Below are 20,687 nucleotides of genomic sequence, written 5' to 3' on the forward strand. Positions count from 1 at the left end.
GTCTGTTTTAGTATTGGACATCTGTCTACCCTTCACCTATTTTTATGCAGCTTTAAAACATCCTCTATTATTTCACCCACTTGGGTATTAAAACTGTTTTAGTAATCTAGCACTTTCATATGTTATATGGTCAATATAATCCTTTTAATAGTATTTTATTATGTAAAAAGAGAACTGGTTTCACCCTGACATAAAAATTTTAATAACCTTGCCTCCAATTATGATTTGTAGTGACCATCTCATAACAAAGAGAACTTCTCGCCACAGACATTTGGGAGCCTCTGCTTCCAGAAAACAAAGAGCAGCAGGGTAATGGCTCAAGGTGCTGATGACATTTCCCATCTTGCCAAGTAGAGTGTCATAATCAGATAAGAGGAAGTGGATTAGTCTCTATGCTGAGTGCAAAGTTGATGATTCCTGCCTCAGTAGGTCTTGAACCACTCTCGTCCTATTATTTATCCTTTCACCCCCAACCTCAGGGAGTGAATTTCCCATGTTACCCAGCCTAATTCAATCTTGTTTGCTTCTCCACTTTATAGCCCAGACTGACTAATGACTAATAGACAGATTTCACAAAAAGAGTCACCTGGCTATCTCCTCTCAGATGCCATTTTTCTTCTCTCTCCACCCAGTCACCACATGTCTCTTGTACTTCCTCAGGACTACTTTTCTGACTCAGATCTTCAAGAAGTCCAGATGCTTCATGCCACCAGTCCCTCAAGAATCTTGATAAGGTCATCTGCCACTGAGAACATCATTGTTGCTCAAATTTCCTTTCTACTTAACCCTGAGATCATTCATCAAAACTGCTCCAGCAATTCCAGTCTCTCCCTTTTGTCCCAGATCTACATTTGTGAAACAATGTAAAGAACAGTAGTAGAAAAGTAGAAATTCTTAAAATGTTAAGGGTGACAAGTTGTAGGGTGGGTGTGTTGGAGGAGGGCGAAGTTCTGGTGTTTGCTATCAGTATGGTAAACCAAATCCATCCTTTAGATGCAGATGCAGATGTACCACTGAGTCTTGTCCTGTCAAGGTGCCTCTTCTGTTGTGCCATGCATTTATGGAGTGGCTGCTTGATTTTGCCAGTGTAGATGTCTGAGATGTAAAGAGCTCCCTGCTTTAGAGAGAATGTTTTCTGCCCAGAGTTGCAGGGTCCTGATTACTCCAAGTTTGTGTTCCAGAGGGTGATGGGACTCAAAGAGGAGGTACTGGTCTCTGTGTGTGGGCTTCTGGTAAACTTCACTGTTGAGGTTTCCATTCTCTTCAATGTGGACAGCACAGTCCAGTAATGGCAAAATATTATCCTTTGTGTCTTCCCTGGTAAACTTTATGTTTCTATCCACTGAGTTGATGTAAATGGTGAAGGTTTCTTGGGTTTTGATTTTGGCTTAGGTGTCATCCACGTACCAGTGAATAGGTGCTGTCCCTCTAAAATAGCCAAGAGCTTTACTTTCCACTTCCTCAATGTAAATGTTGGCTACCATTGGTGACACTGGGGAGCCCATGGCACATCCATGTTGATGTCTGTAGAAACCCTAGTTGTATTTAAAGATTTTGTTGTGATGGGTTGTGTTCCCCAAAAAGGTAGCTAGGTGGCGAGGTGCTTGAAAATGTTGTAGGCGACTGAATTTATACTGCTAACAATGGGTCTGTGTGGGACTCCTTCTTTGATCTTTGGAAGTCCATATATTCAGAGTATGGCACCGCCTGGGTACTGACAGTGGTGTTGTGTATCCGTCTGCTCAGTCAGGAAGTAAAGAAATAATTAAAGACATTAAAGGAAGAAGTTTTGGAAGCTTGGAGCTTGCAAAGACAAGCACCTGGACTTCTTCAAGTATTCTTGAAGACGATTCACCTCTTATCCGAAAAGCTTTTTCAGTTCTAAGCGCAATTGGTGGAGAGTCCAAAAACATTAAGCCCTATAGGAGTGTCCTCAAGAGGGTCATGGACCCCCTATTGATCCTGTACCTAATCACATGAGCCAAGGTGTGAAAACATGTGAGGGCACAATCAACCAAGGTTTTGGGGGACACTCCCATAGGGCTTAAAATGTGGGACTCTCCACCAATTGCTCTTAGAACTCAAGAAGCTTCTCGGATCAAACGTCTTCAAGAAAACTTAAAGACATCCAGACACTTTTCTTTCCAAGCTCCTTAGACTACGATGACCTGGATGACTGAGAACCTTCACAGACACATTAAAAGAAGACATTTTTCTGTGATAGGCTGAACTAGCTATGGGTAAGTTATACACACAGTTTAATGAAGTGGTAAGTTAAATATACTGTTATTAAGCAAGGTACACTGAACTGTAGTAAGAGTATACTTATTACAGTTCAAGAACAGTGGAGCGCAACAAAGGGGCCAAGCCCAATACCCCCACACCAAAATTCCCCCTACACCAAACTTAACACTTGGCAGAAAGTACCATTCTTTGGCAACCACCAAACCCAGACTCATCCATCAGATTGCCAGCATGATTCTTCATCTTATTGTCATTTTTATTGCTGCTGTTCTTTCAGTTAGTGAGACAGAGACAGTTATCCTAGTTATTGAGATCTTCATCTATGCTATTCAGTAATGGTAAGTAGTTTAGATGAACTCATTTGGATTGTGTAAACATTCATACTAAGACATTTGATGTTACCTGTGGTTATTATTAGTTAGGAGATTAGATGCAGCCCTTCCTTTAGATGCACACTGTTGGAAGTTTAGTTTTGGACCACTAGAGTAGTGACAGTTAAGAATGTGAATCATATATTGAGGGCTTTGAGAATAGCTGTTGAAGGATTTTAACACACCAATGACATTCTGTTACACTTAATAATGTAACAGAATGTCACCAGTGTAGCTGATTCTATGGTGAAAGGGACTTGATTGTATACCAGTTATATGTGTGTTTTCCTTAGAGGCAGTCACATACCTCGACCTCACTGTTATGTGAATCTGTGTCGAGGTGTGGTTATTAGTTACAACAGCTGCAGATGTTGAGTGGTTAAGAGTTTTGATCCACTAAATGAATGATTCTCAACATCCAAATTTCTGGAGCTTGTTGATAAGAAAAGCAAAGATGACTTTGTCAAAAACTTTGTCACTTCAATTATGGTATTGAAGTGGTGTCTTGAAGATAGACTAATGAGGGTGAAGAAGCAGTATGTGTTTGTGGATGCATGTCTACTTTTTATAACTCTTATTATGTGTGAGTGAATTAATGAATAAAATTGCATTTTTAGCTATTAACGATCAATATTTTAATTTGATTTATTGTTGTACAATTACTTTTCCCAGTATCTGTGTTATGACTTCTAGAATTCTAATTAGTGTATGTGAGATTACTTGAAAAGTCTGGTCTTACACATAATGTAACACCATACACAGCTAATGATACACAAGGTTACACCATTCCTGGCATAAACATGTTTTTATGTAATGACTGACCTTAGGCTCCTTTGCTGTGCCACTAACAGGCTTTTGTCCTTAAAGTTGATGTTTGTGTGGACCTATAATTTAGTTCTCACGGTAAATCCAGTGGAAGTGGAATTGCAGTATTGAAAAAGAACAATTAGAACAGCGTGTATTTGTCAGTGCATTATTATTTTACCAGGGAGCACTTAGCTTTTAAATTGCTAATGTGGTTCTCTATAATGCTAACATTGATAATGAATGTTATTTTGATGGGCTCTTTTACAGTCAGCTCTTAATGACTGGAATTGAATGGCCTCTACTGGAAAGGGTTATGAAAGGCTCACAGTGAAATGTTACCATTTTGACAAGTTCTTGGTTTTATGTTTATCTATTCTTTATAATCTATTCAATAGGAAAAAAAATAAAAAAAATTAGCTTTTTCAGACTGTAGTTGTTAAAAAGTAATCATCTAATTGTGCTTCTTGTTATAGTAACACTGTGCTCAACAAGATGTCATATCTTTGTATGTTTACTCTTAATGCTTAATACACTAAGTGAATATGGGAGTAAATTTGTTGTAACTCCAAAATTAGCTGATGACAAAAGTACAGAGGCTAAGCTACCAGAATATCTATCTCGGGTCCTCTACCTCTACATGACTGAATAGAACATCATTATGTTACAGTCCAGACTCTCAGCTTCATCTAATGATGATGTGCAGTACTTGTAACATAACACAAAGCAAAGGTAGCTGTCACACTGTTATTGAAGTTCTAGTTTTGTCTGTCTTCTGGGTGGGCCTACAGAGTTCTGCTCCTGTGACAACCTGTAACAAATTAAAATTCTATAAAACTTTCAACTGCTGTGTTTTTAAATCTAACATTTAGTTGAAAGTTTTCTATCTCTATGCTACCAGGCTGTAGAGGGCTCTACATCTGGATGTAAAACTGTTTAAATCTGTTTGTTTATTATTGTCAGTCTCAATCTCAAAGGCCTCCCTCTCTGTTTAAAATGATGGTAACAAAAACTAAGGAGTGACAAATTATTTAATTATTGACAGCAACACAGGTGTTTAGGATGGCTAACAACAACACTATAACATAGTGTGTATGCTAGCGGCTAACCTAGCTAACGCATTAACAATAGGAGCTTCAGAATGATGCTACATGTTGTATAGCTCTATAAGATGTAAACACGTACACATCATATAGCAACGTGATTGTATTTACCTTAGTTTAACGAGTCATTAGACACAGTAAAACCATCAGCAGAGATCGTTAAAACCGGAGCACCCAAGCTGTGTAAAAAGTGCAGGGGGATGTTTGTGTGATCACATCCAGTGGGTGTGTGGGTGGGAGTCTGATGCAGTCTGATCTTGCTTCAAAAATGTGACCTGGCAGCCCCTGTAACTGGAAAACTTTGGCTTCACTTTTATACAGTGAGAGGAAATGGAGCCATGTTGTACATTTTTATACAGTTGTTGCTCAGACCTAACTTGTTAAAATGATTAGTACAGTGTTAGAACAAGAAACACAAGGTTAAAATATGAAACGAAATGTATCAAAACAAATGGCTAATGAAAACTGTGACTTTCTCTTTGCAAAAAGCATGACCGCTCATCTGATTCTTCTCTGACCTCTCTGTATTTGTACATTTCACAGGTCCATGGGGTCGTTGTATGGGAAGTGAATGTGGTCCTGGAGGCAGCCAGAGTAGGGCAGTATGGTGTGCTCATTCTGAAGGTTGGACCACCCTGCATACCAACTGTGACCAAGCAGAACGACCAGACAACCAGCAGAGCTGCTTCAGGGTGTGTGACTGGCACAAAGAGCTATATGACTGGCAGCTGGGTGCCTGGAACCAGTGTGTGCCAGTGATGCGCAGTGCAAGGGTGCAGCGTCCTACTATGTGCACTCAGGGAGAGGAAGGAATTCAGACCCGTGAGGTGGGCTGTGTTCAAAAAGCAAAGGGTGAGCCTGCAGAAGATGCAATCTGTGAATACTTTGAGCCCAAACCACGCCTAGAGCAGGCCTGTCTTATCCCATGTCCTCAGGACTGTGTGGTGTCTGAGTTTAGCCCATGGACTCCCTGTTCTAAAACCTGCGGGATAGGGTTACAGAACCGGATTCGCTTTGTTCTGGCACCACCATTGTTTGGTGGGGCAGCCTGCCCAAATCTGACTGAATTTCAGACATGCCAGCTAGGTCCCTGTCAGGGAGAAGAGAGCCTTTACAGTCTCAGGGTGGGTCCCTGGGGCCCATGCACTGTTCCACTGTCAAGGCAAACCAGACAGGCAGACAAACCACCAAGAGAGAGTGAAAAACAACCCAGGGAAAGTGATAAACTTTCTAATGAGGGAGACAAACTCTCCAAAGAGGGTGAAAAACCACCCAGAGGAGATGGCAAACAGACCAGAGAGGGTGAAAAACAGTCAAAAGAAGGAGACAAACAGCCCAAAGAGGGCGAAAATCCACTTAAATCCAAAAGAAAACTGGGCTGGGGAAACAGGAATAGGAAATCAGATAGGCCATTGCGACTGGCTGATCGGCCGAAACGACAGAAAAAAGCGAAAAACAAAGAAAAAAGAGAGAAATTAAGAGAGAAAGTCCAAGAGAGGTTAAGGGAGAGGGGCAAAGCAAAGGATCCTGAGACCAGAGAACTCATCAAAAAGAAGAGGAACAAGAATCGTCAGAACCGCCCGGGAGGAAAGTTCTGGGACCTACAAATCAGTTTTCAGACCAGAGAAGTGACCTGTGTGCATAAGAGTGGGGCTGTCGAAGCTCTCAGGTAACAATGACTGAAATATAATAAAGAAAATAACAAACTGTTATTTGTGTCACCACAGATTTTCTACCATGGTCATGGTTCTATCCTTCATAGAGTATTGATATAATTTTCTTTGTCAGCATGTTAGCTTGTCTTCTTTTTCTTTTTTAAATCAGTTAGAGACTGAGAGCTATAGCTAAATCTTTGAGATTTGATCTTTGAGCTTGTGTTAGAGTTGATGATTGTTATTCTATTCATTATTGTTTTTAAATTAAACTCAATTTCATTTTATTTATTTAATAAAGATGAAATATCACCCAAAAATGTGTTTTATAAATATTTTATCATGCCCCCATTAACAAGATTACTATTAGTTTTAATTCATGAGAATGTAACACAATTAATATAGACATCTTCTGCAAGCTCAATCAATGTTTTTGTACTCATTAAAGTCATTCTGATATTCTTAAAATTATGGGGAAAGTTGATCAAATGTGAAAAGGACTTTCTTTTTTTTTTCTTTTAACGATGTAACTTGCCTTGCATCCATCAAAAGCTGAGGCAGGAATAGGCTGATGTGGTTATAGCACACCATAAACCACAACCTGATTCACTAGCTGGCCTGCAGGGATATCAGAGACACAGAGTTGACAAAGTTGTTGCTGTCAGTGTTTAAGTAACTTAAAGATCATATAAGTTAAGTAATACACACAACTGGTTAGTTTTTAGCTGCCTTGATAAGTTAGGTTGGTGCTGATGTTTTGATATTTGAGAATGTTAACTCTGAATTAAACTAAGTGGTATTAAATGGCAGCACGGTGGCACGGTGGTTAGCACTGTTGCCGCACAGCAAGAAGGTCCTGAGTTCAATTCCACCATCAGGCCGGGGTCTTTCTGTGTGGAGTTTGCATGTTCTCCCCGTGTTTGCGTGGGTTCCCTCCGGGTACTCCGGCTTCCTCCCACCGTCCAAAGACATGCAGCTTGTGGGGATAGGTTAATTGGATAATTGAAATTGTCACTAGGTGTGAATGTGAGTGTGAATGGTTGTCTGTCCCTGTGTGTTGGCCCTGCGACAGACTGGCGACCTGTCCAGGGTGTACCCCGCCTCTCGCCCTGTGACAGCTGGGATAGGCTCCAGCGCCCCCCGCGACCCTGAAAAGGATAAGCGGAAGCGAATGGATGGATGGTATTAAATGTATGAGCCATCCAATAACCGCCATATTTTCCCAAATACAGTTGCTGATTTCTTTGTTTGCTTGTTTTTAACTTTAACTAGTTTAACTATGGATAATAACAGTAAATTATTAAAAAGGCTAGTAAGTCAAGGGCTGAAAATGGTCAATGTCAGTCACTGTGGCAAATAATTGTTAGCTTTGATCGACTAACCACAGGCTAGAGGACTGGGGGATATATACAGTGTTAACTTTGAGTCTGAAATGTAAAATTTTATAGTAGTTTCCAACTTCTGCCAAACAATTGTTTCTGTGTATGCCAAAAATAATTCATGAGTAGAATATAAAAACTTCAGGTTTTCCATTGTATTTCCATTTGGCTCATTACTTTTAGTAAACTGACTGATTTTCAGTATTTTATGTCCTGTCCAACTTTACACTCATAACAAGCTAACAATCTCTTAATGACTAAACAGGTTGTTTGTCTAGTTTCAAAAAAACATGAGAGAATTACAAAAACTATCTGTTGGATGGTTTTCTGAACGCTGTCTCCATAATTCAGATTTCAGGTGTAGAAAATCAAAACTACTGTATTTGTAAGCAGGGCAAGATGGTTGTCATGATCAATAAAATCTAAGCAGAGTAAGGATGTTATGAACAAGTAATTACTCACTGAGATGTAGTATATAAGCAGGGGTGCACATAAGTGGTCCGCAGGTGTGCATTCGCTGTCAAAATAAAAGACGCGCACCAGATAAGAAGTTGCAACACACGTTTGCGTACATAAGATTTTCTGGAGGAGGACAGACATTTGTTTAGAACTCTTAAAGATGTCGAAGAAGCAAGCTCCTTTAAGCAATTACTTTGGTGTTCCTCCACCTCCAAAGAAATGTCAGAAGGAGTCCGAACCGCAAAAGAAGCGCGTATTCTCGGAAAAGTGGTTGCAGGAGGTGAGCTGGCTTCAAACAAATGATGAACACACAGAGATGTGGTGCAGAATATGCCGTGAAAATCCCACTCTAGCGGACAAAAACAGCGCCTTTAATATGTACGCAAACGCACGTTGCAACTTCTTACCTGGTGCGCGTCTTTTATTTTGACAGCGAATGCACACCTGCGGACCACTTATGTGCACCCCTGATTATAAGGAAAATTCAACACAGTTCAACTGGCTACAGCGTATGTGCTTTGTGTGACTCCATTCACCAAATCACTGAGATGAAGAGCAGTGCAGTATGTTAACATGGGCCATATAAACCATAATAAGAAATAGGCTGTTTAACGTGTAAAGTTTCACATGGTCATAATCAAAACATGGTGCAGAGGCTTGCAGGTAAATTGGGGCAAAAATGAAAGTAAAATAAAACAGTTAAACTAACACAGAAAAGGAAAGAAAGTGTGTGTGTTAAAATCTAAAAGAAGAAAAATGGAACTGTTAGAGAAGCTGAAAAAAGAGAGAAGCATCGCATCATTATACCAAATAATTTTCTTTTGAAAAAGTAAAGCAAACACAGTGATAAAAACAACAACAGCAATTTTAAAGTCCTGTCTTCAAACAAGGCCATGGCCTGTGGAAGCAGCCACAGAAAATACAGATAAATGATTTTTTATATTTGGAACTTTAATATGCCGATTATCACATTAGCTGACTCAGACAGAGAAAAACCTTAGAACTCTGTGCTGCATTTCACTGGTCATTTCTGTTGTTACCATTCGTTCACTCTGCTTCTTAATAAACCAGGAAAAAGCATTTTTCATGAAACATCTGTTTATACTATAAATATGATCAGTGATGTTTCAGTGATACATCTGTCATACCTTTGTGCTTACGGTGCAGTCATTTTGCACACAGATAAAATATTGCATAATTATACGCATTCAAATATTCTTTCTTTACATGAAAGCAAATTTCAACACATCATACAGCCTGTTCTTTTTAATAGCTGTTATATCAGTTACAGTATATACAATATATCTATTTTTCCTACAAAATATAAAAAATGTGGATCGATTGTGACTTTTGCACAGTTCTAAACATGTTTTATTACATTTTTTGTGGTTACATTGAGTACATTGCTGTCTTTATTTTCATATTCTACAGTCTATGCTCTCAGGAGACTTTGCCAGTGACCTTCCAGGCTTGTGTGATAACCAAAGACTGTGATGTGACTGAATGGTCCAAATGGTCTGCTTGCACCAAGGAGTGCTATGACCCCACCAGTCCCAAGGCGGTGCGGACTCGCACTAGAAAAGTGACCCAGTTCCCTGTGGGTGGAGGAATAGATTGTCCAGAGTTGGAGGAGAAGGAACCCTGCACCCCCCAGAGTGACGTGGTACCACCCTGCATTACGTAAGTACTTGTGCTTTAACAGACTTTACTTAATGTACGATTTTCTTAAAGCAGCAGAAAGTGACTCATTATTATGAACTTATACACCATACCTCCCTGTTGTAGACAGAGAACAAGGCCAGGTTGTACCTCACCTCTTTCCCACCTCGTTCTCTGGGGTGGTACAGGGCGGAGTAACGGTTTCGTCCATCTCAGGCTTCAAAACACAAAACTCAATTCTTTTTTTCTTTTTTTTCCTGTGTTATTCCTGAAAAAAACCCCACTTCCTGCATACTGACCCAGAAAAACAAAAATCTGTCTTTAAATGAGAAAGATCGAACACAATTAACTTGGTAGAGACATTGCCAGAGTCTGAAACACAAAACTCAGTTTTTATATGGACTGACTCAGAAACTGAGATCTCAGTGACAACTTTCATCATATCTGCCTCCTCAAAAACTGAAAACCCAGACATAGAAATGGATATTACTGCTAGCCAAAGAAAGAAAATTCACGATTTACCAGTGAAGAAACAAAAAACACTAACATGAAACTCACTGGCTCAAAAACAGAAAACTCATGTTTATTTTTAGTGCCTGCTGCGTCAGGAGAAAAAAACAGGAATTAATTATTTTTACTCACTGTGGTGGTGATGCCTCGAAACCGATAGCTGATGCAGGCAGAAAAGCGAGCTCTGGCTGGGGGTCGCCGTCAGCAGATGCAGGTAGTGAAGTGGGCTCTAGGAGCATTGAGTGACTACAATGGGAACCTTGCTTCCTCCTGGAAGAAAGAGCTTGTGGGAAAAAGGCTAGGAACTAGGTCCAAGAGGCCAGACGATCTGAGATGGTGATGGTCACTGGCAGTTGGTCTCACTTCCACCACTGAGAACCAAGCTTCCTCATACAGGAAGCAGGTTGCTGTGGCAGCAAAGAATTGGCTAGTGGTGGTTGTCTGGTGAGTGGGTGGCCAGGGATAAGATTTGCCAGCCCACCCTCATCACCAGATCCTCAGGCAGAGGAGGGGCAGGTGTTGAGCCAGACAGCTGGAGTGATGTGACCTGTGTGCAGGGCTACAACTGCAGCAATGAGGATGTGGAACTAGAGGTGAGACACTGGGGGTGTGGAGTCCTGAGTTGTTATTATTGTCGTAGGAGGATGGATTGTCAACAACAACAAATCTTGGAGCCAGCCAGGTACAACGTCTATTAGACTGAAGTTCTCTGTGGGTGTTTTCCAAATCCTCTTAACAACCAGTATTTAGTATATAAATCTGCACGCTCCATGACTGGTTGCATCATTCATTCATAGCTAATGGTGAATGAGGACTTCCAAAAGCAGGCAGGAAGGCAAGTGCCATGTCAAAGACTGTAGGTGAATATCAAATTTATTCTCTTAACTGGTGATGCAGGGATTGGAGGCCGCTGACTCTGGGGGTTAAGGTGCATGTAGTTTGATTTTGAATGGGGAAATGGGGCAGCAGGAGGGTAGTTGGTAATTCGTCCAGCCTGTGGAATCCAGTTTTTGAAGAATGGCCTGGTTCCAGCTGCCCGAACAACAACTGGAATTGGTTGGGATGCCATGACTCTCTCATAGATGGGTTGACGGTTGATTGAGGTGACTGTTGTTGTGATTTGACACTGACCATTGTTTGGAGACTGAATGGGGCTGGCTATGAATTGGAATATGTCAAGGCCAGCTGGCCCGCCTACTTTCTGTTTCCAGCAAGGCTGTGTTGTGTGTTTAGCTGTGTATTGTGTGACCAAGTTTCTGCATCTAGAAGAGCTATATTAGTTTTTTTTCTCTATATACTGTAAATATTATAAAAATATTATGAATAATATTTTTATAATATTTACAGTATATATCATAAAGTATACAGTAGTATTTATAAAGCAAATAGACCTGGTAGCTGTAGGGGTGGGAAACCTTTTTCTTTAAAACCTTTTCTCCCGTCTAGGCTAGGGAGTGAGTTTAGACGCCTGTATTTAATTTTTGGATTTTCATGGTAAGTAAGTTAGTTGTGTTTTCATTCTAGATTGTTTTGTTTGTTGTTTTGGCTGTGCCTACCCTGATGTTTTCTACATTAAATGAAAAATAAACTATTCTGTTTTTGAGACTGCAAATCTCACTGTAGCACTAATCCTTCCATTTTCAAGCTGTGCTCTGGTTCCCCTATAGGCCAGGCTGTAACACTAGTAGTACAGTGGTCCCTCGCTATAATGCGGTTCACCTTTCACAGCCTTGCTGGGTTTTTTTGCAATTTTGCATGCTTTTTTTTTTTTTTTTTTTACGGTGCATCGTGTTTTGCGTCCTGATCAGCTGTAGACCACTGTCAATCAATCTCCTCCATGCCGCATCTCCTGTACAGTACAGAATGTGTTCAGCTTGTCAGATTTACATAAATCTTCGATCCTAGCAGTGTGACTCTGCAGTGCTGTACTGTATGTTTGTAAGTTTTCTCCCCAACAAACAACAATGTCGATGAAACGTTTTGCACCATCAAAGGTACCTGCGGTAGCTCCCAAAAGGCAGAGGACGATGCTAACCATCGCACAAAAAGCTGGTCTTCTGGACATGCTAAAGGAAGATAGAAGTTAGCGTAATTTTCGGATTATAAGACGCATTAAGCGAAACAAAACAGTCAGATAAGTCAAACTTTACTCAACTCATTCTTCTTGCTTCTTCTACTTCTGTACCATTGATTCATTAATGTTGAATTCTCTTGCAGCTGCTCTATTCCCATGTTCTGGACCTGAAAACAGGGTTTGACCTTTGGTTTCATTCTATAATACTGGACTTGTTTTTCTGTGCAGGTTTGAACTTTGAGAGTTTAAACAAGAGAGAAACGTGTGAAAATGTCGATGCCTGTCTGAGAAAAGTGTATAAAGTGTGTAGTGAGAAAATATCTATAATAATTGTAAAAAATAAAGTTGGCAACTTTGCAGATTTCACCTATCGCGGGTTATTTTTAGAACATAACTCCCGCAATAAACGAGGGACCACTGAATAGGATTGTCAAGGTGGCAGAGGTTTTCAGGGGACTCCCTCTGACTTGGTCCCTGTTCAGATCACTCAGAATTTATACACTGTTGATAGGAGTAGGATTAGTAACCCCACCACCAATTTGACTTTCCTGTACCACTTTATTGAAATGAACATAAATGATTAACTACTCTCAAAACAATATTTCAGGGGGAATAACTCTGGGAGTTAACCCTGTAAGACCGAACCCATCAAACAATAGCTGGAAAATTCTGATGTTTTTGGAACTGAGATGTTTATTAACCCTTATGACAAAATCCACAAGATGTTTTTGCTATATCATGTTGTTCATGATATATTTTTATTATATATTTATTATATATTTTTTGTATCGCGTTTGATACATTGGCCATTTTTGGCAACTTTTTGTTAACAACAATGTTCATCTTAGACAAAAAAAGAATTTTGTCTGTAACATTTTGAAATTATGGCAAGTATTGATCATGTTGATGAGATAGAGGTCTCAGAAACTCATGTATCAAATATGATACAAAGGGGCGTTATAGGGTTAATATTATTTAACAGAGTACGCAAATGTAAGTTACTACTCTACTGCATGGCCTGGCATGATCAAACAATCTTGAGGTACTTTAAAAGTGCTAAATAGCTAAAATTTTCCATAAAGACATAATAAGGTGAGGCATCTGGAATCTCATAAATTTTGTTGCTGGCTAGTTGATTGTCCTGTTAACATGACTGGTGCACATATGTCTGTCCAGTTAGGTGGTAATACTGAATTTATGCATTTATCTTTATCACACAACCAAAAAACAACATCTAACAGCCATGTGCTATTGCTTACATCATAAACTTGCAAGCACTGTGCACGAGGTTTATTGTGGCCTGTTATAAATCTAAACAGTCTTCCTCTTCTGCTCCATACACGCTGACACAGTATTCTTGTGTCAGCGTGTTGACCCAGAAAAATACCACTGTTTAGTGGTGTTACTTGTCTTAAAGATTCCACTCATGTTTGGGTTTTGGATGATATCAGCATCATCTTACTCATATCACGGGTGTCATTTTTTGTGATATTCTCATGTTACTCCCCCTGGACCATGCAAAAAGGGAAAATTGTGTTTTTATCATGTAGCCACAGGTGGTATGGATTTTTTTTATGTTATAGGACACGTCTGTCCTTTAGAGTTATATGGTGTAATACGAGGTGCAATGAAAGGCTTAAGTTTGCTTTGCATGTCTGTAGTGTATAGTCATAATTATATTTCCTCGTTGTCACCCACAAGAAGCAAAAGACATTTGGCCTGGGTTTGCACAACACTGTTGCACCCCATCCAATGGAACTGGTAACACCTAGAGGAGTTTTCTTCATCTTTTGTCTTGCTTTCCTAATATTTTAGCAGAGAATTTTAACCATCGGTAGAATGTGTTAGATACCTATCTTGATCATTTTAATACAGTGGTGTACAGCTGGTGATTTTCCTTTACATTTCCTTTTGGTCTGTAAAATAGCTTTATCATTACAGATGCTTTCTCTGAGGTAATTCCTTTTTGCTGCTATTAATGTCCTGGCAGTACCCCAACTTGCACATAGTCTCTACTGTTACCAGAGTAATGCACAATGACAGAGTGTGAGTTTTTAGCATAATTAAAAACGTTTAATATGACATTATTTTGGCCTGATTCTACTGTTTGATTAGACACAACAAACTTTCCATGTGTAAATGTCATAATTTCTCCTATAGGCGGCTTCCCCTTTTCTGCAACTCTAACTCCTATAACTAACTCCAAAATCCTATATACTTAAGAATGCACCATGGGGGGCTTGGGGTGAAACAGAATTTCGGTACACTGTATACTGTGTATACTGCTGTATTGACAATAAAGCTCTTGAATGTGGAATCCTATTGCTAACACACAAGCAATTGATCTCTGCACAATTTCACTAGTTGTTAGTATCTCCTGTTCCTGTCCATTGCTACTCATACAGAGTAGGAGGGTTCGTATGGTTAGGGTTATTAGCTGACAACCCCTTTTAGCTTTATTTCCTCCGCACAAAATGTCTGTGACTACTTCTCAGTAAGACCAACATCAGGTGGTTGAATGGTTCTGAGTGCACCTCACTGTATCCAAGGATGGGGTTTTTTTTGCTCGTTAGCCTTTTCCTGTGCAACTATAATCGAATTCAGATTGACTAAGGGTCAGCAACTGCATCTGTTAATGCAGGTGCCATCATGGCTCTCACTGCTGCCTGTTTTGCTACTTCATCTGCTACACCGTTGCCTTTAGCTACAATGGTGTCATTTTTCTGATGTGCTGGGCATTTAATTGCTAGTACAACAGAGGGGAGTTGTAGAGCTTCTGTTAATTGTGAGACAGCTTCCCCATGTGCTATTGGTGTTCCATCTGCTCGATGGAAGCCTCTCTGCTTTCAGTTGTTAGCGCTGACATGGCACATAGCACAAGCAAATTGGAGTAAACATTTAATCTTTTACCTGTAGCTATTTTACAGGCAGCTGTCAGGTTATGGAGAGCACAGCTGATCAACCATTCGTGCTTGTATGGTTGTGAAAGTCTCAACAGCAGAGTTTAGTTGAACAGCGGCATAACCAGCATGGTCAACATTTTCATCCTGAAAACAGGAATTGTCCACAAATAAAATAAGATCAGCAGCTATTGTTTTTATTGTGCAAATCCTCATGTGCTTAGCTTCTCAGTTTGCTGTAACAATTATGTGAGTTCCTATCAGTTGGCAACATCATCCTGGTTGCAGGGTTCGCAGTGTTGCACCAGTTGTTCAGTTCTGGAACTTTGAGAATTGCCTTCGTAGCCTGTACGCCTTGGTTGGGTAGAAACAAATCTGGAGCAGTAAACTGGTGTGATGTATAAAGTATCACTAGGTAGCTAACTGTCAATAAAGATGCCTTTTTAAAAGCAAAAGCTGCAGCTGCCTGGTCCTGATAAATGGGCAGTGTTGGGGAGTAACGGAATACATGTACCGCCGTTACGTATTTAGAATACAAAATATGAGTAACTGACCGTTACAGTTACCGTTTAAAAAGGTGGTATTCAGAATACAGTTACTTTGTTGAAATAAATGGATTACACGGCGGTACTTTCCTGTTTCATATTGTCGCGGGTCAGGACTGTTTGGGTTTGTTTGACAGCTACGTTCTGTTGTTCCAGGCGGCAGCGTTACGGTTGCCATGGTTACAGGGTGACGCGCTCTCTCTGCGTGTTTCCTGGGTGAGAGCGCTTTTTTGTTGTTGTTGTTGTGCTAAGCTAAAAGGCAGAATGCTACAGGCATGGCCCTAAAGAATGTAGCCTCATGGGCAGTGTAGTCCGTGCTGCAGGGAGAATGGACTGCCATACCCGTTATGTGTCTGTGAGCGAGGAAGGGAGAGAAAGGAAAAGTCCGAGCTGTCACGGAGCAAAAACGGGAGCTGGAAGCATGTAAATATAATAATAACCACTGCAGCCAAGAAGAGTGCCTGACGAGCCCATTTGTAAGTAAGCTATTAAGACTTGACTGTACACTGTGTTCGTGTTTTCCTCCGGAAAAATAAGTTCTGTTGGAGCAGCCTTTCAACGCTCTCTCTGTCTCTGGCAAGCAAAGTTGACCCAGACAACAAAGTAAAGCTAGTTTTCGGCTACCAGCCCGACACGGAACCCGACGTATTAGCCAGAGGTCCCTTTACTACGGTTCGGAGCCGCGGACCTTCAGTATCAGTAATAAATCACAGCAATAGTACATTCACGTAGTTGTAAACAGCATGATAATATATTAAGTAATCCAAAGTATTCAGAATACGTTACTCTCATTGAGTAACGTAACGGAATACGTTACAGAATACATTTTGGGGCATGTATTCAGTATTCTGTAGTGGAATACATTTTAAAAGTAACCTTCCCAACACTGTAAATGGGTGGCAGGCCAGCTTCCATGTTGTCAAGTTTAGTGCAGTAACAGGCTAGAGGGTGCATACATAGGGGTGTCTTGCATGAGTACAGCATTTCAATTTAATTCAGTTTCATTTATATATTGGCTTAAAGTAATCAGTAGCCATTGCCCAGTGGTGGGGTAGACTGCATATCTTTCTTCAGTGCCTCAAAGACTCCTTCTGCACCTTCTGTCCATTGCAGCATGGCTTTATCGTTGCTTTGACCTATTGTCCATATTATAGCTGATACACAGGCTGCTATATTCTGCCATTCACAGGAAAGAAAACACCTGGCCCATGGTTAACTGTTTGGGTGCTTTGGTCACAGCTTCTGTTTGGGAAGGAGCAATTAGCCTCCTTTCCCCACAAAGTTGTCTACCAAGATACCTCTGTGTGTGTTTGTTGGCTGAATTGCAATTTGTCTCTGCTTACTTTATGGTCCCCCCCACTGCCAATGTAGGTAGAAAAGAAACAGACGTCTTTCTCACTATTTTCTTTAGTGATACTACAAATGAGAACGTCATCTGCATAATGCAACAGTGTTGGGTACATCAATCTGCTGCAAATTCTGTGCTAACATATGGTTGAAGATGGATGGAGACTGGTTCAAACCTAGGCCACGTGGTATAGGTGTACTGCTGTCCTTTATCAGTGAAGGCCAAGAGAAATTGTGAATCAAGGTGCAAGGGTAAATGAAAAAAGCTGAACACAAATCAATCACAGTATACAGCTGAGCATCAGAAACAACAGGTGTTTCAGTGTGAAGCGGTGTTTCATGATGCACTGATTGCTCTGAGGCACTGGACCAAACAATAGTCTTTGGAGTCATGATTTTTAATTGCAAAAATGATTGTATTGCAGAAACTTGTGATTTATTAACACTTCAATAGAGGGGCGGATACCTATTGCTTGCTGTGTTAGGGGATACTGCTTGATGTGGAGTAATTTCCATGGTTGTCTTACTCATCAGGATTTTGGCTGCCATGCTCTCATCACAAACTTTTATCGATATTCTAATGGTACCACTTGTTGCTGCTGAAACATGAATTTGTTTATTTTGAGGTGGAATCCACTCAAGTACTTTCAGAGCAGATTCCACCATGGGACCTAGTTTATGTGATTCAATTCAAGCACGGCATCACCAATGCATGATGGGTCTTCCTCTAGTATTGATAATACTAAGTTAAATTCATGTCATACCAGAGTCGATCTATTGTTTAATGGGACAGTCTCTCCTTCAATGACCATGCTAATTGTAACCCCAACATACATTATTTGCACTAAAATAGAATAGCCCTTTATTGCCATTGTATGTGTACAACAAAATTATGGGTGCTCCACGCCAAATGTGCAGGAATAAAATATAAATAGTAAGACAGCAGGAATAAATAACAATGAGTGCTTCATTCTGTTGAGGTGTACAATGAGAATGATTATACACTTGGTGTTGTCCAGACTGCCTTAGTCCTGGTTGTTGATCTGTCTGCTGCTGCCTTTTCTATCGTTCATGTTAACTCATACTTCATCTGCCTCAAGGACCTGTTGGATTAATGGTGTGCTGAAGGCTGCAGCATTGCTACAGCTAGAGCTAGTGCTTGTGGCTTGCTTCTGGATCAGTGGTGACCAACAGCGCCTGGGCTTTAATCTTGTCTTTCTTTTGTTTGGTTAGTTTTCCCAGCTTTAGTTGGGTCAGTTTATTAGTCAAGTGTTTGTTCGTTTTCTTTGCTTGTTGTTTTTCCTTCCTATAATTATTAACATGATGGACAATATGATCTACAACCAACAGCCATGCTAGCTTATTCAGCCCCACTACATTCTCCACTCACTTTTGCATTTCATGTAGCATGGCCTCCACTGTTATTACCTTAAACAGGGTTTCTGTTCCAGATACTGCCTGTTTCACCTTTGAATCTGCTTTGAAAGTTGTGAAGAAATTTGGAAAGATATTACTCATCTTCACTCTGGAGGGGTCTACTCTTTCTGGATAAAATAGTCTCAGTGCCTCCTACATGTCTGTGTGATGTCCTCCAAACCCTTCACTGTCATAGGCTTTACTTTGACATAACTGTGGGAGGTTAGCCTTGGTAAACACAGCAACGCGTTTACCTACCACATGCATTAGCACCAGCATTACTCCAACAGTCTCCTCTAAAGCATTGATAAATTACTTGCTCCCTCAGTGAGGTCTGGCAGCTTATCTGCCAACCCTAGATTGCAGTAGGATGAGAACTTCTTTTGGTCCAGAAGAGTGATCAAAAGGACTTCCTTCTGGCACTAATGATTATTATTTTGATTCATTAATGGACTTTTAAAAGGATTCACTCTGTGATGAGAAAAGTCATTGGGAAAGTGAAGGATGTGTTTATGTCGTTGCTTTTCTTTTTGGAGAGTTTGCTTTTACGATCCCTACCAGTTCCACTCAATGAGCCTTTGGACCCCCAGATCTGGTGAGGGATGCCACAGGGGCTGAATTTTGCTCCAGCTCTCTCATTTTGTATCCCCTCGACCACACTTTTTACATGTGTGAAATTTCTTCCAACATCTCTGGATTATTAATTTCTCTACCAAATAGGGTGTGTCTGGTTCAAGTGCTGATCTATTCTATCTGGTTGTTTCTCAGCTTCCATTGTTTCTCTAATTTCATTTTCCAGTTGGTCAGCTCTGCCTGCTATTTGGTCAGCATTCTTTTTTTCGCTCCTTGTGTACTCCATCCAGTCCTTCAATGCTGACAGCTCTTCAGCCACTCTGCTGTCACAAGATGCTTCTGTGCTCTTAACCAGCCTTTCCTCTCCTGTGACCAAGGAGCCAAACTTCCTGGAACATTTAGAATTATGGGGTCATTCACCTCTCTGACTATCAGAGACTGTGTTAGTGTAGGAAAAGGTGTTCACATGATGCTATTTACATCTTTCATTCCAAAAACCTCTGGAATTCCCAAAAATGGATTTAACTCTAGGGTTGCTGTGAGTGTGGCTGATTACACAGTCAGCTCGATTACTGCAGCCTGGCTTTGGTAAACATGTCTGCAATGATGTGTTTACCAAGCATCATCTGGATATCCAATACTTAACCCAAAAATGTGTTCTCATTCCTTGAGTTTCTGTTTGTCTTGAGTTTATGTTCAGGCAATTATTTCATCTTTACTGCTGCTTCCCTCTTTTCTATATAGATATCCCATTATTGTTTAATATCAGTTTTACATATTACAGTATTTAGCCTATTTTTTATTGCATTTATATCATATCTTGTTTAATTTGCCTTATTTATTTATTTATTCCGGTTGTTTATCCATAACTTTATTATCAATTTTGTCCTGATTACATTGTATCACCAATATATTATTCACCACTACCCTTAGATTATAGATTGTTAATTTCAGCAATCACAGTCAATGCTCCTATATAAACATTACTATCCCTAACAATGTCCACATTCAAGCATGCTCGGTCACATCTAATTTCTTGTTTTGCTTATACATGCGTGGTCATAAGGTTTTTGCTTCTAGTTATACTTGTTATTAACTCATGAATCACTTATAGTCAAGTTAGTCCACTGGAGGGCATGCCCATTGGTGTTTAGCAAGATTTTCTCTTTTACATTTTCCTTTTCTAGTCACACTTAGTGGATCATTAATTGCTTAAGGCCTACATCTGCACTGCCATATGGGGCGGAGCATCATTTGATCCAAATGACTGATTTGCATATCTCAGGATCAGCTCACTGTCAGAAGCGATGGTGGGGACAAGCGCAGAGCAGAGTTCAGTTCCAAAAACAGAGTTTTATTTACACAATCACCAGGTGCAAAATATATACAGTGGGGGAAATTTGGGGTTCCTAGGGTCCAGGTGGAAAAACCGGGAAGGGGAAGGTCTCTCACACACGCTCTCTTCTTCACACATGTCCACACAGTGGATAGGTTACGGGTCCGGGAAAAATATTCACAAGAGAGATCGGTTACGCAGAATCACAGATTTACACAAAAACTTCACTGAGGTTAGAGGCTCACTAACGTGTCTCGCACAATCATCCAGCGTTGAGACTGTCTGCGTCCCGGCCTTAAATGGCAAACACATAAT

At 40.3% G+C, this 20,687-nt stretch overlaps 1 protein-coding gene across 1 annotated transcript in view; it reads left to right on the plus strand.

Moving 5' to 3' along the window:
* Positions 1 to 20,687, plus strand: part of LOC116335010 (thrombospondin type-1 domain-containing protein 7A-like) — a 255,565-nt gene that overhangs the window by 26,319 nt on the left and 208,559 nt on the right. The window contains exons 2-3 of the mRNA XM_039605075.1: positions 5,066 to 6,191; positions 9,444 to 9,692. Coding sequence (XP_039461009.1) covers positions 5,066 to 6,191; positions 9,444 to 9,692 — 1,375 coding nt within the window. The remainder of the gene's footprint in view (positions 1 to 5,065; positions 6,192 to 9,443; positions 9,693 to 20,687) is intronic.

Source organism: Oreochromis aureus, linkage group 22, assembly GCF_013358895.1.
Source record: "Oreochromis aureus strain Israel breed Guangdong linkage group 22, ZZ_aureus, whole genome shotgun sequence".
NCBI lineage: Eukaryota > Metazoa > Chordata > Actinopteri > Cichliformes > Cichlidae > Oreochromis > Oreochromis aureus.